The 23565-nt window shown below is 39.5% G+C and overlaps 1 protein-coding gene across 3 annotated transcripts; it reads left to right on the forward strand.

Annotated features, from left to right (window-relative positions):
* The first annotated feature begins 107 nt into the window (after nt 1-107).
* Nucleotides 108-22164, forward strand: cnsta (consortin, connexin sorting protein a). 3 transcript variants are annotated; one of them, XM_030415485.1, is made up of 14 exons: nt 108-461; nt 1456-1596; nt 4238-4326; nt 4595-4981; nt 6042-6754; nt 9686-9716; nt 11001-11087; nt 11639-11720; nt 13215-13236; nt 13499-13565; nt 14572-15125; nt 15648-15833; nt 17051-17204; nt 18889-22164. In XM_030415485.1, exons 3-14 carry the CDS (start codon nt 4314-4316, stop codon nt 19095-19097), a joined length of 2505 nt encoding a protein of 834 aa, XP_030271345.1. In that variant the 5' UTR covers nt 108-461; nt 1456-1596; nt 4238-4313; the 3' UTR covers nt 19098-22164. The 3 variants fall into 3 exon arrangements, with proteins under 3 accessions (XP_030271345.1, XP_030271346.1, XP_030271344.1); XM_030415484.1 differs by lacking the exon at nt 1456-1596 and having other exon boundaries at nt 109-461; XM_030415486.1 differs by lacking the exons at nt 1456-1596; nt 4238-4326.
* Nucleotides 22165-23565: the final 1401 nt, after the last annotated feature.

Below are 23565 nucleotides of genomic sequence, written 5' to 3' on the forward strand. Positions count from 1 at the left end.
TGAACAAAATCGATACAGCAGTAACAGAGGTATCGCCTCTTTTATGCCAGCCATTCTTCCTTTTCAAAACCAGGTGACAACATTACCCACAATGCAACTAGAACACTGAGTGACATCACCGAAGGCAATTCATCAGATTACAGCTGAATGTGCTATAACAAGTGAAAATAGGTCATCTTGGAGGAAAGGCACTGGATTTAATTGTTTGCACTATTAATACATCCCCTGTAGGAAAAAGAAAGGTCCTACGTACTGACAGTATGGAGACACAAGATGGCGACAGAGCGTGCTGCGCCAGTAGCTTCACCACCCGCAGCAGCAGCAGCAGCAGCAGCACAGGCCTGATGACAGCGGCAGCAACAACCCTGGCTGTCGGTAACACCTACACTCATTACAGCGACAACATCTCCAGCAAAGTGTCTGATGCTCGAGCCATTACCATTCACCCAACCTTTTCAGCCGTAAGTACCATTTGGCTGCGTTGTGTCGCAGAAGCTGTAAAGCTATAACCATGTGAAAGCTAGGACACAAATGTTAATGGTAAGGTGTGTAACATTTTTGAGGGTTTCTCTGCGGTGAGGAGCCCAGATGTGTCTACTGTAATCAGCTAGCTGTGGTTAGCTAGCAACAACAGCATAGCGTTACATTACGCCGCCGTTCCATACGTTAACGCTAACGGAAACATCGCTGTACCTTTTGGTTTTATGTTAGCTAGCTTTATCAATGTAAAGCCAAGCAACTCTACTCGGACATTTTCTACCATTTTAATGAAGCAGTACCAGCCTGTCAAGCAAGGTGACGATAAATCAACACAGTGCTTGCAAACGTTACAACAGCGAGAAAGCCACGTATTTTTACTGTCAACATAACGTCATGCTAGCTAGCCTTTTTAATCAAAACCTTGCTTGGTTAATTAGCTGAGTAGCTTCTAAAGTCAGTGAACGACCACGGAGTCAGTGGGAGAAATGACAGCCAGTCTGCTGTCACTGCATGTGTGTTTTCTGTCACTGCCTGTCGCTTTCCTGTGGGGTCATCACGTTAGCTAACATTAGCTTACGTTAAAGGTGATTATGTATGGACATAAACATCAAGTCAAACTTGTAGGACAACTAGCTAGGTTAAACATATTTTTGCTGGCCCAGTTTGATGATTCCAGTCCGACGCCCCACCTCTTTGAATGTCTTTGGTGCAGTTAACGTTGCTGCAACACTCACTGGCAGACTGGCAACATTTTGTAGTTTAGCTGTTTAAAATGCACATGTAAACACAGTGTGACGCTGTCAGGTTACCTCGCATGTTTCTGACTGACAGTAGCTCTGCTGTCTCCTTGCAGTGGCCTCTCACAGGACAGATTCAAACACAAAGGTGGAAAAAAACTTCTACCTTTGTCCCTCTGGCTAAAAAACCCCTCACTGTTTGTCCCTTCTTCTGTCTTTCATTATTTATGGTCCCCAGTGGTGTAGGTCAGGACAAAAAGAGGAGTGGATGGATGGTTGTATGGACAGATGGCTCTGTGGGAGAGGCACGCTAAAGGATTGTGTTGATGGATACAAGAAAAAAAACCAAATCCACAAGCTTAAGGAACATAAAGGACAGGTATAATTGTAATCTAAAGGTTGTTGTTGCGTAAGCCTCCATGTCACCGTTGTTTTTCATGGTCTGGGACTGTTTTACCAATCCACAGGGACAATTAAAGATTGATGTAATTAGACTCCAAAACAGCCTCTTATCACGTACTCCGTTCTATTTAAAATCTCAAAGCCGTGTTCATATCTGTCCGTGAGGATTTAACATGTATCCAGAATGTGTCGTCTCTTAAGATATATAAAGCTTATGCAACCAAAATGCAAGGTAGTTACATCATCCCATAGGTTCTTACCTCCCTTTGGAGACAACAGCCACTCAGTGCTGGTTCGTTCATGGACTCGTCTCCAGAGGGATTCCTCTCCGACACATGTGTATTTGTTACCATAATTGTCATGAGGATTTTAATGAGAATATGGATGCAACTAAAGCTGCGTTAGGAGCGTTTGCCCCGCCTTTCATTTCTCTTTCTAAGTGTTTTGGATTGAGTCTCACACGGGATAAAACGGAGTTACAGGAAGAACAATTAGCTAAGTGCAGGAAACCAGGGCAGCCTTATTCCACTGAGGTGGGCCTTCATTAGCCTGGATGTGTGTGTTTGTGGAGGTTTTAACATGAAAATATCACCAAAATTAATAAAACAGTTTTGTATGTTTATATGGTTGTTGCTGTAGGATACGGTCATGCATATTGTAACTAGGCATAGGAGGCGAAGCCAGCGCACTCGAAGTTGTGAGTCATTTGTATGTTTGTATTAGAAGCTTTGGAATGTCTGCTCCATGTGTATTTGGTGAAAGTTAGCAGGACCAGGCAGACTTGGCAAGAATTACTGCGCTGAACAACATTATTTTTGTTTGAAGACCATCTCACGCTACTGATATAATGATAATGTAATTGTAGCATTATTACACAAGAACCCTTTCAAAGAGCAATTGATTTTTAATTCTTAGTATTCAGACATTGGAATGTGGGAATATAAAACCACACGACCAAAACAGAAAATGAAATGTGCAAACATGTTTAGGAATAAAATAATAAATAAATACCCAGCTTGTTATTCTGGCATCATTTCAGCCAAACTGTTGGTGTACAAACAGAACGGGCAATACTGAATTCTGGAAAAAAATCCATTTACATCAAGTCGATAAGATATAGAGCTGGAATGATTAATCTAGCAGGGGTAAACCATTAGATTATTCTACTACTATTTTGATAATCAATTAACTGATTTGAGTAACACAACTATCTTAAATGTGAGTATTTTCTGCTTTCTCTACTCCTCTGTGACAGTAAACTGAATATCTTTGACTTGTGGACAGAACCAAACATTTGAAGATGCCATCTTGGGCTTTGGGAAACACAGATTGACATTTTTCCCCATTTACTGATATTTTATAAGACCAACAGTTAATCAGTTAATTTATGAAAAAAATCAACAGACTAATTGACAATGAAAACGACAATGTTATGTACCATGTACAATAATTAGATAATGTTATTATCACGACAGGCCTGCTTTTGTATGCCGTCTGGAAACTCAGACTTTGTTTTAATGCCATAGTAGTTTACCAGTACATTCCCTCAGTAATTGTTGTCTTACACACTTGAATGTGTATGTTTACTTTGGGTAGTCCAGGGATTGGTTGCAAGGAGCAACAGTGACAAACCAAACTAACAGTTTTCGTACCTGTGTGCGTTTGTGTTCAGACTGTTGCTTAGTCACCTGTGAACACAAGTAAGGCAGTTAAATTAAGTGCAGCAGCTCTGCAATAAATCCTATTGTTTTTACAAGCTTATACTTTATATTCGTTTTGGAGGCTGTACTGTATTTTGCAGTATTGTTGTTTGGATTACACTGGTTAGTGGTTAGTAATATTCTTTCTTCCTAAGGTATGCCTGAATGTATTTTGCCATGTATCACTTTGCCAGTTGTCACCCTCTTATTTTTAATTTTTTTATGTGTGTTGTAAATGGTCAGTGTTACAGCTCTTCTTAATCCTTCCACAATAACTTAACAGCACTATAGCCAACTTGTAAATATTTAGTGTTGCCATCTCTCTTTTATCTCTCAGACTTGATATCTTCATGTAATGTTTTATGTTTCAGTGCTGGTTTCGCGAAACGGATTATTATTTGAAATGTTAAACCTGAATCCTAAGTATTTGACATTTGAATGACTATTTGAGCTTCAGTCTTGTGAGTAAATGGACAATGTGTGGATATCGTTATTTAAAGTAAAGTTGCAGGACAATCCTCTTTAGCCGTAATGCTCAGTGTTCAGCTTGTCACTGGTTTCTGAAAGGTTTAGGACTTGTGCTGCATTTTCATTCAATTAATATGTGTGTTTCTCTGTTATGCCATGTCAGTTTGTATCTTAAGAGTTAGTGAAAATCTTCTGAAATATCCATAATGTAAAATAAGTAGCAGCACACGGTGTTGTAGGACCGTTGCACTCTGGAGGTTTCTTCCAAATCTCTTTAAGCCCAAGGCTTTGTTTGACAACTGGGGAATGATGCTAAACTTGTTTCGTATCGCTCCCTTTCTAACTCAATCACTCACTCACTCACTCACTTAGTTTCTAACTGTCGTCTCTGAGTGGAGTCCAACTTTAACTGTTTCTCTCATACTTTTGGTCACTTATATATCTCTGCAGGGTTGAAGAAGGGCTTGTCTAACAGGTGGCACTGACCTTCAGGCTGAAAGGGCAAACATTGTGAGGGCAGTGCCAGATGGATCATGGTGGTGAGTGTTTAAATCCAAAAGAGTAAAACAAAATCAAGATCAACATATTTAGCAACCTCAAAACCACAATATTGATACAATATGGGTTTGATAAATTTAATAAATCAGGTGCGGTTTCTTTCCTATGCTGTGGCCTTGAGTTGCAGCTGACCTATTAATATAAAGTAAAAATCAACAGAATGACATTTGTACTGTTTAGGAATATTTGATTTTCTTAGGTTTTTTTTTTATTAATGTAATGTTAACTGGTCATTTGTTTTATCTCCAGGTCAGTTTGAGAGTGAGGGCAGAGTAATGTCCCAAGTTCAGGTGGGTGGGGTTGACCTCTGTGATAACCTACCGAGCCCTGAGGCTCTCACTGCCCAAACTCGAAACCTCAACGAGACAAACGCGCTCGCACAGAGTCAAAATCTCTCTGGAGGGCGTGGGCTCATCCAAAAAGCCTCTCTCAGCAACAATGGGAAGGACACGGGGGAAGAGGAGGAACAGGAAAAGGAGGGACGTAGGGGAGGGGGCAGAGAGGAGGATGAGGAAGAAGACATTGATGAGGTGATGAAGGAAGAAGAGGAGGAGGAAGTTTCAGAGGGATCAAGCTCTCAAATTCGCTGCCAGTCTCCAGACACCCCCATGACTGATTCCTCCTATTCTGAAACAGGTAGGGAACTTAGACACATGATAGAGAAATTCACAATATACATGCACATGGACACAGATTTTCAAACAGCAGTACTCGGATCCCCCTACAACATATTTTAGAAATATATATGCCCTCAAGTCATTTAGAATTAGCTTTCACTGATTAACTGTGATAGTTCAAGAAGCGACCACCACTCTGGTCAGGGTTGGGTTTGCTCACTGTTGTTATGCCTTTTGAATGTTTTTTAACGAGTCAGCATTTGTGGATTGAGTTCAGGCTGGTTGGGAGGTAATGATGTCATTGTGATCACATGACTGACAGGGAACTATGGGTGTGAAAATGGACCAGACGAAAAGGAGTAGAGAGTAAACTACTACAGTAGACACACACACACACACACACACACACACATGCACGCGTGTGCACAAACTTGCTGTAGTGGTAAGCCTGTGTTTTTGTGTATATTGTCCATATGTTTGTCTATGGATTACAGTTAGAGCTGCATTGATTAGTCAGTTAATGGATTAGAGGATCCAAAGAAAATTACTTAACAACTATTTTGAATATCGATTGATCTTTGAAGTCATTTTTCTTTCAAACAAAACTGTGCTGGTACCAGACACTTAAATGTAAAGATTTACTGCTTTTCTTGGTCATTTATGACAGTACATGTGGAGTTTTAAAGGTTTGGCTGTTGGTTGAATAAAAAAAGAAACCTGAAAACGTACCTTTGGTATCTGGGAAATAATCTGCTGATTTATCAATAATTTTAAAAAGCATCAGTCTCCGGCCTGATGACAATTAATACTTATTCCCTTACTTATACAAGTCCTATATTACTACTAATAAGCCAAAGAGGTTCGGTTCTTTTCTTTTCATGTAAATCTTCTGACTTTTGTCCAAAAGATAATTCTTAGCATGGTATAGGAGATGTGCTCCATTCTAACAGTATGTTATACACCTGTCTTCTCAGGAGTTTTAGATAAAGGTTTGCAAGTCTGCTTGTTACAGCATGTTCACCATGTTCATCCTAATTATTCCTTGTCTTGCTCTCATCATTCTTTCTTTCCCTCTGTAGGCAGTCTGTTGGAGACTCCGTACCCCTTTAGCCCCGGTACCAGTCCAGAGCCGACTTCCCCTGTCATTCCAGTGGCAAGTCCAGAAACTGCATATCCTGTCAGTCAAGGCGCACTGAGCCAGAGTGATGTCAAAGCAGAGTCTGGTACCGCCACAGCTGAATCAGTTGCCTCCAACACAGGGTCCATTCTACAGGGACCCACCTTCACCAAGGGGCCTATAGATTCTACTACACTAACTATGACCTCAGAAACCAGGCCTACCAGCCCATCTGAGCCTACATATGTCACAGAAGCTACAGACAGGATAGCAAAAAATAGTAACTTTATTACAGAACATTTTACCTCATCCACAGAGCCCGTCTTCAAAGGAATTCCCACTTCAAATGCAGGACCTGTCGCCTCAATTGCAGAGACTTTTACAGTAACTGCTTGCACTACAAGACTCAATACTTCCACTGATTCCACTGCTATGAGTGCAACAACAGGATCCCTTACATTGACCACAGGACCTGCGACTACTGGTACGGACTCCACTTCCACCACAGGACCTGTAACCTCAAATTGGGAACAAATTACCTCCACTCCAGTGCCCTCTTGTCTCTCTGTCTCCACCTGCGCCACAGGGCCTATTCCAAGCCCTGCTCTGCAGGAGTCTCTTGAGCAGTTGGCACAAAGAGGAGATGACACTCACCTGCCACAATACCTTCACCAGGTAACCCCATTATCTTACTTCTGGCATATGTTAAATACTGAGAGCTGTATATCAGCTTTCACTTATTTGAAAAGACACTTTCCCTGTAATGATTTCTTAAAGTTTATTTGTGCTGTCTTTCTGTCATTTTCGTTTCTAAACTTTTGCTCTCACGCTAGTCATTAAATCACTGTTATCCACTCAACCCCATAATTGCATTGGCACTTTGTACCCTGAGGCATGGGCGTCAGGCATTCAGTATCTGTACTCACAGACACAAACACAGACATTCACACAAGTGTCCACATTAGCCACACTACACAAGAAACATACATGAGCAGTCTTCTCTGCTTGTTTCTCTCTCACATGCAGATCTGCATGACTGGACATGTTTTGTCATGAGGTGTGTGATTGTTTCTGTCAGTTTGATTTACAAGTGCCTTGCTATGCACACCTGGGCTATGCCTTCTTTACTTTAACTTTAACTCTGTGTGTGTGTGTGTGTGTGTGTGTGTGTATGTGTGTGTGTGTGTGTGTGTGTGTCCGTGTTCGTCCATGTCCTCTTTAGAGTGAGAGCCTATGCTAATGATTTCCCAAAAAAGTGTATTGTGGAAACTCACAAGTCAAATATAAGGCTTTACCAGTTAAATCATAGTTCGGGCAGTGTGTGTGGATAAAAGTGTGTACTCTGAATTAACAGCACTACAACAGTAGACATAGCTTTAAGCAAGAAGCAAACCACAATGTTTTGTTATTCATCCAAAGTTTTGCTCCTGCATCACTATACCATTGTAGAAAAAATTTTAATTTTCTAAAATATTACAGCTTGTTTAAAGCCTCATGTCTGTCATGTGTGTCTATATTGGCGTACATGTGTATACACACGCATACAAAAAACAAAAAAAAACAAAAAAAATGGTCTCATGGCACAAGTCTCCTTGTGTGTAAGAAGTACTTCTAAATGAATTATTAGTTAATTAGTGACTTTGGAAGATATGAACAAAGCAGAACCAGCAACTTCAGTCTTTCGACTGTCATCAGTCAATAACCTTTGAAACGTGATTAGAGAAAATTTGTTTTACGACAGGTCTAATCTCAACCCATCAATCAAAAGCAGTTATTTGCTGGTCTGAAAGTTCAATATTTGGCGTATTGTTTACAATGGATGACGAAGTTCACTGAAAAGTCATTAAGCATTAATAGGTCATTCTGACTGACCAAATATTGCAAAATTATTATTTTGTTGCCAAAAAAAAAACTTGAACGTTTTTTTGCTCACTTTCTTTGGACTGAAAGTCCACAATCGCTACATTAATAATGGTGAGTAGGGCTGCTTAGTTCAAAACTTAATTCATAATGTTGACATTTGAATTCTGAAGCAACATTTGGATGCTGCAAAGTTTTATTAATATTGATAGTGATAATTATGATAATAACAACAAAAATAATTATAATATTTTTGTTAAACCACAGTATTTCTGCATAGTTACAGATAATTATTGGGCATCACTATTATTAGTATTGGTCTACTTGTAGATTTAAAGTCCAGTGGGGACTTGATTGGATTGTTTCCAACTAATGTGATCCAGATATTTTCTGTAACTGCCAGCTGTTGGAAAGTCCAAAAGTCAGCATTCAAAGTTTAAGAGAAAAACCTCAATAACCCTGATATGACATTAAATTTGATGAGCACCTATTGGTAAATCTTACAATGCAACAATAACAATCAGGTTAAAAATGTAATTCAGTGTGTGCTTTACTATTTTTAGATTCAGACATCTGTGAAAATTTTGGATGCCTCTTGAATGAGTTAAAAAAAAAAAAAATCATACAGTAATTTAACATGGTCAGTGGTTTCCGAAAATCAAAGTAAGCTATAATATGATGCCCAAACTAAGTGATAAAAATAAACTGCAGATTGGTAGAAGGAAAGGGAGAGGAAGAGAGAGAGGCAGGGATCGCACATGACTGGAGGTATTGAAGCCGCACCATTAGCATAAATATGAATTGTTGGACAACCAACAGAGAAAGCCTGCGTGGAGGGCCAAAGAATGGACAAATTGTTCAGGCTTCATCGGGACACTGTCCAGAAAAATGACTAATAGATTTGCATAACATTTAATTAAATCAGGCTAATTCATTCTGTTTAGTTTAACATTGTTTTAAGTCACCACTATGATCCAACGTCACAAGCATTCTCATTAAAGGTTGGAGAAACACATTTTCCGTGAATGTATATTTATTTGACATATTTTGGGGGAAAAATCCTGAATCTTAAAGTAATGCTCGGTGGTTTATTCAACTTTGTATTTGAAACAGTTACCTATAGAGGTCATTCAGTCGTCACCTCCCCTCACTTCAGTTGAAATGCGAGAGCCTTTTGTGCCCTCCTTTCCTCCTCCCCTCTTTCTCCCTCTCTTTCTCTCTCTCTCTCTCTCTCTCGCTCTGCCTCTCTGCCACAGACACACAACACACACATACACACACACACTTCTCTTGTTCTGTGATCAGCTGAGCAGCATGAAAGCGACACTCGCTGAGGAGAGGTAGAGTGTCTTCCTTGGTCTCTTGTTTTTCTGGCTTGCTTTTCACTCTCACTCTCATTTTCACTCTTTCTAACCTGTTTAACAAATGTATTTTGTTCCTCGGATCAGATTATGTATTTAATTGTCCTCGTTAATGATTAGAGAAGTCATTGCAACAGTTGCAGTACGGTCACAGCTCTGTATGGTGTGGTGTTTCCATACCTGTTTTTTTGGACTTTGCCAGATCACATTTTTGGGGTCTTCTGTCGTGTTCAAGAACAAGCCTGGGGAATAGTTTTAGTCTGGTGTCAAAACCTTGTTGAGACAATTTACTTGATAGATTACGTGACAAAACTGAATTGATAAAAGTTTGGAAAAAGCATGCACTGTATTAAAACTTATAGTCTCTCTTTTTCCGTCTCTGCAGATTGCTGAGGCCTTTGTCCTTCATGAAGACTGTATCCTTATCATTATATCTGTGTGTATCTGGGTTGGGCGGTGGGGCGCAGCTTTTATTTTAATTTATGCTAAGCATGTCATGAATTTCTCCTGTGAACTTAACCTGCTGCTTGCCTGCTTGTCCATACATGTTTTTATTATGCACTCTCCCTTTGGCTAAATACTGCTCTATTTTAATCTGTATTATTTCACACACTGCGCTGAGATCCTAAGGATTTGGATGGACTTGTTACAGCTAGGTTACAGTGGATTACTTGTGGCCTCACTAACTTTACAGACAGAGAGATTTCTAAGAGAGCAAGAGAAAGGGCAGACCGAGCGGACAGGAACTTGTGTAAAGAGAAGGAGATAAGAGAAAATGCTGAAACATAAAGACAAAACAGAGCAAGAGAAAGTGAAGTGAAGTGAAGAGAATATGAAGACGGGTAATTACAGAAGATCAAATAGATTTTAAAAAACTATTACAGTTTGTTGCCAAAACAAGACACTTGATGAGAAAAGATTGCTGCATTTACCGCTAATCTATGAGAAAACAATGATTATCAACGCTTAATTATCCCAAGATCTCTTTTAGTGAATTAAAATCAAACTAACCAGTTGAACTTTATGGCTGTTTACAAATCAAAAGGTTCTTTTATCGTCATGATTACTTATGGGTCATTATGTAGACCCTCATCCTTAAACAAAGAACCCTCTATTCTTAAATTAAAATGTTTATTGTCACTGTACAGTGCACACACACGGTGAATACAAGAACGAGATACCCTCATACTAATGCACTCAAAGTGTTACAGACACTAAAGTATAAAACTAAGTAGGATATGAACAAGAGAGGCAGGAGAGTGAGCCTGATGAATACATGGACATTTGACAATTTTTAATCAGCGGAAAGAGATGCAGTGGAAGGGAAGACATGAGAGAGTCAGAGAGAAAGGAGATCTAGCTTAGCTTTGTCAGGCATGTATAGAGAGTTAGTTAGACAGGCAGAGAGAGAGAGAAAGCATTGAGCCATGTCAAAGAAGGATTGTGTTTTGGCTCCTCATATCCATAAACATGAGACACTGCATCCTGAACGCTTTCTCCCTCTATCTCTTTTGGCCTGACTCGGTTTCCTCCTCTTTCTGTCTCAGTTTGTCCCCGTATTTTCACATTCACAGTTTCTTTTCTCCATTTACCTTTGTCCGCTGCAATGGATGGCTCGAGTTTTAGAGTTGACAGCAGTTATCTAGAGGGCCTGTTATGTATTGTGCGTGTAAATGTGTTTCTTAACCTGTGATGTTCAGACCAGCGGGCATTATGGTGCATCCAACTAGAGAGACTCTACCACCAGAGAGTATTGGACAACCTGAATGCATTACAAAAACAGTGGGGTAATGCTTTCACACACATGAATCTGATTCACACATACACAAATGTATTGAATATTTTTGTCTATGTAACAAAATGCTAATAATAATATTTGTAATACAGAATGAATATGTTAAACATCTTAAGTGTTTCTTTCTCTGGATGCCGTCTTAAGCAGGAGGGTTCAAACTTTGAATCTGTTTTGGGGCATCTCTAAAAATAGACGCTACAGAAGTAGGAGTTGAAGTTCATATGATAATTTTATATAGACTCACTCACTTTGAGCCTTTGAGGTTTCTTTAAATATGAGTGAATATCATCTTTGTCATTTTGTCTGCCCACATGCACAGCTATGAAGCCTAAGACTACTCAAAATTATAACTGCAGCCTCTGTGTCTCCCAGTAATGTATTTTGATGTAGCTTTACTGATCACAGGATGGAAATTCCATCATGAAACATTTAAGATTATGGACCCAGATAATATTTATATTTTTATTACTTACAGGGCATCTCAGCTAATAGTCGTAACCATGCTCTTAACTGTATTGCTCTGTCTCTCTCCGTCTCTCTTAGAGAGCCAGTGTAGAAGGACCTCCCCGGACCTGGCAACCCAACATCTGGACACTCTTAAACACATCTGCCAGACGCACAGTCGGTCAGTCTGCATGCATCTGTGTGTGTTTGTGTGTCTCCGTGTCCTCCTTAGATTGACATGTCTTTTCTTTTTATTGTTTGTAGTACCTGAACCACTATATTTTTTGAAAGGTACAGCTTTTTGTGGTCTCAAGAATGCTCTAAGACCCGCAGTAGGAATGAGGAAAAATGTGGTTTTTTGTTCTGTTGAAGTCCAGATGACCCTAAAAATAGTATAAACCAGAAATCACTCCAATATTTTGAGAAATACTATTTTTAACTGTTTTAAGTAGAGTCAGACAGTAGTGGTGATCAGTTAGCCTAGCTTCATCAAAAGTTTGAAAATACACCTTCCTATGGTGAACAAGATATGAAAGATTATTTCAGCATTGTGTCTTGTTAATTAACAAACTACTCACCAGGTACATGCAAGATTGCATGAGTTTTCTTGAGAACTATAATTGTGTACAACTTTGACAAATCCTCTTTGAGATGCTGTACATCCACTTAGCAACTTGTGGTCAAGAAACCCTTACAACAGCTTATTTTTGATCTCAAACAAATGAGATAATAGTAAATAAGACAGTTTGGGATTTATAGGAATACATATTTTTTCACTTAAAAATGAGCAGAGTTGTTTTGCCACTTTATGTCTTAATACACTTTTCCACAACTGGTCTATATAAGAGAGGCACAGAGATCAAAACTTATAGTGATCGTCTCATACATTATGTTTAACTACACTATGTGTGGTATTTGAATGTTTTAGCAATATTCCAAATGTTGATTTCACAACATGATAATCTGTTGGCTGCAAATTTGCATATTAACTAATATTGTGCTCTGTAATACGTGTGTGTGTGTGTGTGTGTGTGTGTGTGTGTGTGTGTGTGTGTGTGTGTGTGTGTGTGTGTGTGTGTGTGTGTGTGTGTGTGTGTGTGTGTGTGTGTGTGTGTGTGTGTGTTGATTGCAGGGGAGTGTGGGATGTGTGTCTGTTGTGGTGTATGCTCATGCAAGTGTAACAAATCAGTCAGGTGAAGCCCACCTCAGCGTTTTTCAATATTTAATAGGAAGTCCTCAGTGTAATACAGCTACCAGACACACACCCATTCACACTATAAACACATACACTGTATGTATGTGGCTAGACAAGTGTGTGTCTGTGTGTCCATTTGTATGTATATCTGTGTGTGTGGTGTGGTACTGCAGTGATAGTTTAAACATATGTCCCTTTGCTGCTGCTGCACTTTAAGACACTTGAGCCATCACACTGCTAGGGTTTCATTCGCCTAACTCAGACACACACACACACACACACACACACACACACACACACACACACACACACACACACACACACACACGTTGTAATAGCCAGGGAAATGTGTTTGGGCTAATATTAGATGGGGAGAGTAGAGAAGGGTCAACCATCTTTCACGTCTTCATTTACTAAGACCAAGAACAACCAACACACTCACCATCTCACTCTGTCTCCCTTTCTCTCTTCTGTTCATAGACCGATAGCTAAAGATGATGTGGTAAGACTTTTATCTTTTTTATTGTCTGTTTTTGAGAATGATTGTGCATAAATATATATATACAAGGCAGAATGAGTATGCATTTTGTATTTTGAGTGATTCATGTTACATGTAGAATATTGATGTGTTGAGTGTGCATGCATTCATGATTTAGATATGATTATGATTTTTTTAAGAAGTGTAACTTGCAAATGACTAAACTGTGTAGTGTACGTAAATGTAATAATGTATCTCTGTTCTGACTGTGCTTGTGTTTGCACAGTCTGCATCTCTGGATGTTTTGAGGCCTACATTAGAAGAAGGTGGTGCACTGTTTCCATGTACCACAGGTGAGTCAGCGGGTGCATATGTGTCGCTGTGTGTGTACTGTTGGTTGGATGTGCACGATTTATATCATTAACTTCAAACCATGAGAACTTTACATTATGGCCAAGCAAGGAAGATTTACAAGGAAGACCGCTGGAAAATGTAATGTGTTGAAAAGTTGGAATGTCATACGTCGAGGTCCAACTTTTTCCGGAGCTTTCAACTCAAACGAGAATGAACTCTCAGCTGCAGTTGAAAGTTTGGGGTAAAAAGAAATAGTAAGTAAGAACAATGAACTTTCACAATTATGTTACGAAATTCCTTGAAAAGGCCATGGAAAGCAAAACAATTGGTAAGTCGAGGAAACGCTCAGATTTAAAGGGACAGTTCACCTCGGAATCAAAAGTAAACATGTTTTCTCTTGCCTGTGCTGCTATTATCTTATTATCTTATTATCTGCTACCATCTAGATTGTTAGTGAGTTACTGAGTTTTGGAGATATTGAGTGTGGAAAATTCTGCCTTTTCTTGGGTATAATGGAACTAGAAAACCTTGTTGTTAGAAGTATGATGTAGGAACTAATTTTCTTTTTACTGCAATACACTAAATCAGAGCCCAGAAGGAAGCGTGCATCTACTTCTGGACGAGCAGCTCGTGACAGCGCGGGATGTTAACAATGGTGTTCTCCTCTGCCGAGCTGTAATGTTAGCTAGCCTCTCGTCCATGAGTAGATGCATGTTTCCCTCTACGCATTGATATGGTCGTTGGATGTAGTTTGGTGGAAAGAAAATAGGTCTTAGACACACACAAACACACACGCACACACAGGAATGTGATGGACTTGTTATCAGATCAAGAAAACCTGTTTTTTTTACAGTAGTGCTCAAGCTGCTTCCCAGCATGTTTTTTAAGAGGTTTTATTTCTGTGTAGGTTCTCTGGTTTATATCTGAGAGCAGTTCTCTGTGCCTATGGTAAACAAATCACTGCTTTTACTGACATAAAGCTCCGCTCTCCTTTTCTTCATGCAGCCCATCAGGTCGACGATGGCATGGAGCAGAGAGCTGAAGACTCCTCCCATTCTCAGAGCGGCCGTCTAGTCGTACCTCCCATTAGTTTAACTGATGGGCTCATTTCCCCTGAGATCTCTGAGAAGGACAGGGAAGACCCTGACAGAGAATTAGAGGGAAGGGACGGTTTCCATAGATCTCAGCTGACTGACAGGCAGGGCAGCAACAAAGGGGGTGGAGAGACAGAAGGAGGGGTAGGAAACACCATTCCAGTCACAGGAAATGTACTGCACCCCTCGTCATCTGGAGAAATGGATCAGTCCAAACCCGCAGAGCAGCAGGGAGGAGATTTAGGTCTAGCACAGGAAAAGGAGGCAAGAAAAGAAGAGGAGGGGGACGTGGAGGAAGCAGCCGAGGCTCTGGAGATGGAAGAGGAGGGAGAGGATGAAGAGGAGGAGAAGCAGAAGAAAAGAGGTTCCCCTCTTTGTCAGGAGGCTCTCCCTGTGGAGACTCTGGTCAGTGGGGCAGAGGTGGAGGCACAACAGCTGCACCAAGAAACCCTCACTGAAGAGAAGGTATATTTATCAGAATTGCTCTGAATATAGCTTTAAAGATATTTTTACCAAATATTTAAAAAATAAATCAAAGCACTATAAATGTAGAGAAATCCAGTCATTATGTTAAGTCTGTCATCTCTGTTATCTATGAGTTTTTTGTTATGGCAGTAATTTTACACTGTAGTTCCCAGTAACTGTGTCTGGAACAGGAACAGTATTATACTTGTTTACTTCTGTTTAATGAGGTTTGAGTTGTGTTTCTTTTAGTCATGGCGGTGATTGCAGCTCAGCCTAACTACCCATTTCCTCTCTTAGTCTCTTAAAAAAACATTGTTGCTATTCCTGGAAATGTGAAAAGGATCACTTCCTCTATTTCAGATCATTCCTGTGATTACCTTACCTAACTCGCATATGTTTCAATGGCTTCAATCAGAATTGTGTTGTCGTTCTTCAACAGAAAGTAGAACAACAACAAGGTTTTCTGTCTCCATAACATTCGCTTGGTATTTAAGTTATGACTGAATTCCATTATCACTTTAGGAGAGCACTGAAACCTGTCTGCACCAGGAGGCCTACCTTCCTCAAGAGGCTCATATGAAGCAGCAGGAGCAGGGTGAGGAGGAGGAAGAAGATGAGTATGAGTATGAGTACGAAGTAGAACAGGCTGACATCATCAGAGAGGCTGCCTCGCTGGACGACATGGCTAAGCTCATCACTGTAGAAGAGGTTTGTACATCGTCATGCTTCTCTGTCACTCTGCCTTACTCATCCACAGTGGAAGAGTAAGCTCATCCTTCTTTACGTGTGTTAAGTGCAACTCATATTAAATTTAATTAGATGTGCATGTATGTGTTGTTAGGATTATTTTGTACAGGTATGCTTATACCCTGCCTTGATTTGTTGCATTCTATCTTCCTGAAACCCTCAAAAATAAAACGGTGGAAGAACCAAAACATTTTAACTTTAAACTGGGGATTTGATGACTATTTATAGAAATAGACTATAAAGGATGTAGATTTAATCGTCAGCAAAGGGCCTGGTTCAGCCCTAATGTTATTACTGATCCATTACCATGTCAGCCAGGCAGTGGATTTGGAAGCAAATGTAACCTTAACTCTGGTATGCTGAGAGAAGTAGACTTTGAGAGAAAGGTAGGAGAACTAGATATGTATGCATTGTGTCATGCACTTGGAGGCGCTAGGTAATTTTGGTTCTCTGTTTGAGATCCTTTCAAGGGGTTCACTCAAGGTGCAAAATTTAAACAGCATCTTATTGGAAGTTTCATTTATTTCAACAAATAAGGAAGATCTTTTTGGTCCCACACTCTTTCATATATGTTAAATGTTTCTATCTATGAGGAATCAAACTCTTAACTGATTATAAACATGCAGTAGAATGGTGTCTGTGGTGTTTATTTCACTAGGGATAAGGTGTGCTTTGACATTTTACCAAACAGATTTTTGAGGATTTAGACTCATAGCACGTTGTGTCAGGACCCACCAGGTTGATGATGAAATTATGACTACATGATGATAAGCAGAGCAATTGCTAAATATAACAGGTACACTAACAGCACTCAGCCAAAGTTCATTTTTAGCTGTATTATGTGTTTTTAACCCTTTTGTTTTCGAGCCTTGGATGATCATCCGGTCCAATGTGCATAAATTGTCTCACTGGAAAGCAGTGTATATTACTGTAAGACTGACTAAATCTGACAGGGAGCAGTTAGTGAGGTTTAAAGTTTGTTGCTGCGGACCGGGTGATGTACTGACACCTGCTGGACATGGCTGATGAGGGACACCCTTTCTTAGTTCTTAGTTCTTCCTCATAGCCAATTTTGCCAGTGTATTAAGATTGTAAATGTGAATTTTGCTTTTGTTAAAACATGTGTCCATGCCTTCTTATATCTCTTTGTTTATGTTTTTTTTTTTTTCACTTCTAAGCTGTCTCCTGCCTCTGGCCTGGTCTCCATTCTGAAGAGAAGGAGTGTTGGCGTGGACAATGTGAGTGTGTCTGCCACCTCAGAGCCCCGATCTGAAAAAGCCCCTGCCAAAAGACGCGTCCGCTTCAGAGTCCCTGATGACGGTTATGAGCAAGGTGAGTTTGTGTGTTTTTTGTAACATTGAATGAGTTAAAGGTCCAGTGTGTAGGATTTAAGGGGATTGAATAACAGAAATGGAATATATTATATTCTAGGGATAGGTTAGGGTTAGGATCTGTAGGATCTGGGCATTTTTCCGCTGATCGGATTCGGCAATTTTGAATGTGGACCCAAGCCCTTTTTTTATTTATTTATTTATTTTTATTTTTATTTTTTAAAATAAAACATCAGAGCACAATTTGTGGCAGAATGCAGACGCGCGCGTAGCGTTACTCTGGCGAACCTTTGGATAAAATGTCTGCAGTGTGGAAAGAACTTAAATTAGAAAGCGAAAGCAGTCCAACTGCAACATGTAACATCTGCTATATGGCCGTTTCGCGGAGCTGCATTTAATACTACTCGTTTGATACGGCATATACAAAACAAACACTCAAAGAATACAACGTGTTCACTCGAGAGTACAGGCAAAGACACCGAAGCAGCAAACAGTGGCGGATACTTTCAAAAGGACAGAGAAATATCCTCGAGACAGCGACATGGCTACAAATATTACAGAGAGGGTCATCAAATTAATCGCTCTGGATAACCAGCTCATCTCCGTGGTAGAGGATCAGGGGTTTTCTTCGTCACCTGGAGTTTTTGGATCCCCGGTATGCCCTACTATCTCTGCATTACATTAACTCCACTTTCGAGTTACAACGTGCCGGTATGCGCACTAGTTCTGTGGGTCTCATACAGCAGAACATGTAAAACACGCAATCGAGGAGATGCTGAATGTGTTTGAAATTGTCCACGTCATTTTATGTGACAACGTAAAAAATGTGAAAAAAGCAAAGGATGATATGGAGGTACCAAGCGTGGGCTGCGTCTCACACACACTTCCGCTGGCTGCACACGAGGGTCTGCTGTCACAGTGCAGTGTCACACACTCACCTGCTAACACAAGGAAGGTGGAGGCCAATGTTGCAATAGTATATGCAGAATAAGAAAGAGCCATATGAAAGTATATACTTTGTTTCAACAAAATAAAAAAACCTATTAAGGAACAGCTTGGATGCAGATACTTTTTTTTCTTAATGCAGCTGTATTATCCAGGAAAATATTAGTTAAAACTAAGTATCGTATCGGGACTCGGTATCGGCAGATACTAAATATTAAAGGACTCGGATCGGGGTAAAAAAAACCTGATCGGGAAATCCCTATTATTTACTAGTTTATAATGATCTGAAACTAAGATTTTTTTGTGTTTTGTTTACCTGGAATGAGCTTTTTAATATGTACAGAGTAGAGCCTTCATTGAAACTGCAATGTCCAATTTAAATGACAGCGCACTAAAACAGTAAACTAAATCCTAAATAGATAAGTAACTATAAGTAAAAAGAACAACAAATGGAATACATTTATATAAACATAATGTATATATGACAACATTTATACTTTCCCTCTTGCAATAGTTCTCTACATTATGTTCTGGAAAAAAAAAAAAAAGAGGAGAGGGGTGTTCAGTTAGATTCAATCTGCAACCTCACCACTAGATGCCACTAAATCCTATATACTGGACATTTTGTGTAGGCAAGGTAACCTACACCAAATTTACAAATCCGCTGCAACAAAAAAATGTCTAAAAAGTATTGATGAACTCCAACGCCCTGCCTCCTTCCCTTTGTCCCTCCTCTATAGATGTTGGCGGTGGGGACTCCTGCCTTCTTCTTTTCCTGCTGTGTCTGGTAACCGTAGTGATCAGTGTGGGTGGCACTGCCCTTTACTGCGCTCTGGGCGATGCCCACTCCTCAGTCTGTCAGGACTTCTCCAGAAATGCAGACTTCTACATTGGCCAGATACAGCGCGGAATATCTCACATCCAGCACTGGTTCGGTCCCGGGTCATAGCAGCAAACAGTTTATCAACATTGTGGAGCCACCGGCCTGACCGTTCATCATCACAGGGCCCAGCAGTTCCTGCTACTTCCTCGGACAATGTCTTCTGAGGTAATGGTGCCAGGCAGCTGCTACAGTCCCTGTCGCTGTGCTGAGCGAGTGGCTATTATGCTGGGTAATTGGCTAAACAATTATATCAGCCCACTCTCTTGCATTTTTAATGCTCTTTGAATTCAAAAGCAGGGTTCACTGAGATTAAGAGTCAATAGTTTGAAAGGAAAAGCAGAGCAGAGAGGGAAAGATAATAACTGGAAAATGGAGACTGCATAAGAGAAGAGGAAGAATGAACCTTTCTCAACCCTGCCCAGATTAAAAAATGTAGATGTTTTCAAACTAAGTTTTTAAGAGTCCTGTTGAACACAAGTTCACTGTCAGACACTGACACTCAAGTTTCAAAAATCACTGGTAAATAAATCAATCATGGCTGGATACAAACTCTCACTGACTCACACTGGACTACAAGACTGCAGTTATGAATAAGAGCTAAGTAATTACAGCTACAACCAGCTGAGATGTAAAAAATTATATATAATGTATAGTTTATTAACTGGGGGGACAGATATGCTCTCTCCACCCACACTGCACAAATGGGAAGTGCCGCAATGGGCATTTTACAAACCGCTGCAACCACTAGTGTTGCTTTTATTGTTGACTTTTTTAAATCGCAAATGAAATTTTAACATAAGCAAACTGTTCTAATGTCTACTACTTGGAATGAAATCATCATGTCTTAATCATGTCTTAATCAACATCTGAATGAATGTTTGGAGTTTAATGTTTGCTTCCAGTCATCTGTTGGGCATTTATATATTATTAAAAAAAAGGGGGGGTTGAAAGGGTTATTTTGGTAATGATCAATATTGAGCTGCTAATGGACAACAGGCACATCAAATATGTCCCATGGGGGAAAATTATCATTATTTTATTGCAATGAGCAGATGATTTAAGACCTAAATCAGCTGCACAGTACTCTTATGTGTTCTTTCCCCCCTGTACACATTTGACTGAGTGTCCTGTCGCTGCGCTTTTCTGTCTAACTACCAACAATGCATTTGCAGTCAGCTGACATGGCTGCCACTGGAGACGAAAAGTCAAAACGATCCGTTTATTGGTTTCAATGAGCTAGATTTAGCTTTGTGTAGCATATGCAACATGTACAGCAACACAGTGCACCTCTGTATATTGTCTAAAGAATGTTTAACATGTTGCACACAGAACTGGTACGATTTTTCTTTTTTTTTCTTTGTATATTGCAATATTTCTACAGGCATTGTTGTGTTGGTTCTAGGCTGAACACAGGCTTTACATGATTTTACATGATTTGATCAGAAACAAAATATTTCCATAGCCACAAGCTGTTAAAGTTAAATGGTAAATGGACATGTATTTGTAAAGCTCAAGTGCTTTACAGCCTTTGCCACATTCACCCATTCACACACTGATGGCAGAGGCTGCCATGCACGGTGTCTACCTGCAATTTAGAGCTTCCTAACCAAAGTGCCCCACAATATTTCTATGCTCAGCATTCACACAGCCACTCTCACATGAATGGAACAGCCGTCTGGGACAGTTTGAGGTTCAGTACAGCCAGTAAACTTTATTTATGTAAGGATAACTCAAAAAGAGAATACCCCACACTTAAGCTGGTCCAGCAAGGTTTGGACCATTTCAGTCAGAGAAACTGATAAATGGTAATTTCACAATTAATGCTGAAACAATAATTACACAGTGTGCTTCATCGGTACAGGCCTCACTGTTGATGAGATCATTTGAAGCTCTGTGTCAGTCCAGCTCTGCCTGCCTGTGTTTGCTGTTCTTATTCTGGGCATCATCCTAAGTGTGTGATTGTTAATGTTTCCATTGCCTTTTACATTTTTTTCCCCCAACTGAATAATTTCTGCCTTCTTAAAGAGTAATCTACTTAACATTTTCCAATGTTGTAGAACATTTTGTCTAATGTGATTTGGAAAAAGACTTAAACTTGAAACCAAGCTTTCATCGTCACACCAGTGCTTTTAATCATTTTAAAGCAGATCTAAGTCTTACTGGGCTGATTTTCACTGCCTTCATAGATTGTATCTCTAATTTCAAAATAATGCAGTGTTTCGTGTCCCGTCAAATAGTTTTCCTTTTATTTGCTGTAGTAGTGGATGCCATAGAAAAAGCCCTAGTAAAACCACATATCTCACAAAGGTCTCAGTTGCCAGGATGTAAAGAAAAAAACTAATCTATAAAAAAAGGAGTCATTTTTGTGTCTTACCTATGCATTTATAGCAACATAAGGCTGTATAATCTTTTTTCTCATGACTTGTCACTCACACTCAAACTGATCATTTGTTTGAGATATGAGGTTTTAACAGGACGAAACAAATAGATTGAGTCTTGTTTTTATTTGCACATGTTGTCTGGCTGGTTCAGATGACGATCGTTCAGAAAACCTCTTATTTAATCTTCTGGATGTTTTTAATTATTTATAATGAGAAGGTTGTCAAGTTTAGGTGGTTAAGGAAAAAAAAGAGATGCATCTGTTTTCTTTAGTTGATTACATTCAGGTCTTTAAATTTTTTTTTTTGTAATCACCATGTTTTCTTAAGGAGGCCTCAACAGAAAATGTAATTTCTTATATTATGTCTGAATACCATCATCATGGCCATCATTATATGTTATATTTTCATTAATTTCCCCTCATCAGTTCCTGAAAATGATTTGAGACGTGTGGATTGTTGCTGTCATTATGATCTTCCTCACACAGATTGTTAAAAGGTTCATCTGTAACCTTAGAATACATTTTCATTTGTTTTAGCTAGCTGGTTTTTAACAGACAAGTAGAAATGAATGAATGAAAAGTTGTAATTTTTTTTATGTGTGAATCAGCACCTGATGTGTTTTATGAATTGGTCAATGAACTCTTTCACTTTGTTCGTACAGATTGTAATAAGAAGATGAGGTTTTTATTTTTTCCTTGTTAAAATACACCTCCTTCCTCGTATGTCTCCTGTTAAAGCCGTTGGAAAAAAAAGTTGTTGTGAGCCTCCATTTTGTCTTTTCTGCAACAATTCTTACCAATGTTCTTGTTCACACAGTTGGAAGTTAATGGGCCAAACTTGGTATTTAGACATTTTGAAGCTGAACCCTGCCTGGTTTCAGAGTGGAGAGCTCAGCAATGAAACTGCTGCAAGATGAGTCCAAGTAGCCTGTCTGTAAGTCATACTGCGGGTGTGATTGTCTCAGACATGTAGCCATACATTCAGTCCCCTCTTGTAGCAACATGTGGACAACATAATGAATAGTCTCAAACGCAGAAGGGCTATGGTCACAAACTTTTATATGGTCACTTTTAAAAAGTCTTGCATTGCGTTTCCATGTATCTTTTTATTGTAGAACAAGTCAGGCTTCTCCGCCACCTGATGCATGTTTACATTTGCTAAAAAATGAACCTCATGAGTCTGAGCTGTATTACATTTAGATCTGATGCATTTATCAAGTGAAACATAAGCCCAGTGTTTGTTCAATCTTCTGTAAATCACAAACTTAACTGCAGTTTACTCTTTGCCATGGACGATGGCACCTGACAGAAATATTTCATCTTCATTAAAATGTACTGCTCATTTTGCCTGAAGTAAAGTCTGTGGGTTCAGAAGCTGTTCTATTACTGTGGTGTGTTGTGTAGTTGCAATTATATGCTGCATACTGAGGTAACCTTGGTAACGATCTAGGATGGGGGTCATCAACCTGCAGCTCTTCTGCCCCTCTGCCTCGGCAACCGTCATAGAAACGGATCATGGTTATTTTTCAACATTATAATTTTTTCCAGGCACCAAAACATGGTATTATTGTAATGGAAATGCAAAGATCTAGTTACTAATAAGCATAAGCAGCCCACTGTAGTGTAGCCACATGTGAAAATGCTCATTTAGGCCCTTTAATAATCTTGGTAGACTAACAATGATACTTTTTGGTGAGGGAGGGAGATATAAATATCTTTTGATAGTAAAGGTTGCTGACCCCTGATCTAGGAGGATACACTGGTCCTCTGTAAAACTTCAAAATGTTCTCTCCTGGAAAGCAACATGATAAATTATTGAATCTCGCATTGAATTCCTTCAAGTAAGGGAGGATCAAATGTAAAGAGGCAAGCACGAAGCTCGTCTGTGTCATGTAAGCTTCATTATAGTGCAGTCAGTCCCAGCTCAGGATTTCAGGATGAGAGAAGGTGTTTTAATTGTGTGTATTTATTGCTGATTTCTAAATGTCACTGAGCTGCTAATGGTTATCACACATTTTAAAATATGGCCCATGGGCAACTTTATTATTAGTTTATTTCAAAACTGTTAGATTTCATTTTGGGTGAATAGACTTTATCTTTATCTTTATTCAATCTTTATCTAATCCTTATTACCAAAACCAATTTACAACAATC

Source organism: Sparus aurata, chromosome 4 (assembly GCF_900880675.1).
Source record: "Sparus aurata chromosome 4, fSpaAur1.1, whole genome shotgun sequence".
Classification (NCBI taxonomy): domain Eukaryota; kingdom Metazoa; phylum Chordata; class Actinopteri; order Spariformes; family Sparidae; genus Sparus; species Sparus aurata.

What these genes read in the sequence shown, in the direction of transcription:
- cnsta (XM_030415485.1), top strand. An exon ending in ACTGTTTCCATGTACCACAG is followed by an intron (nt 13,566 to 14,571) that starts GTGAGTCAGCGG and finishes TTCTTCATGCAG; the next exon opens with CCCATCAGGTCGACGATGGC. An exon ending in AAACCCTCACTGAAGAGAAG is followed by an intron (nt 15,126 to 15,647) that starts GTATATTTATCA and finishes TTATCACTTTAG; the next exon opens with GAGAGCACTGAAACCTGTCT.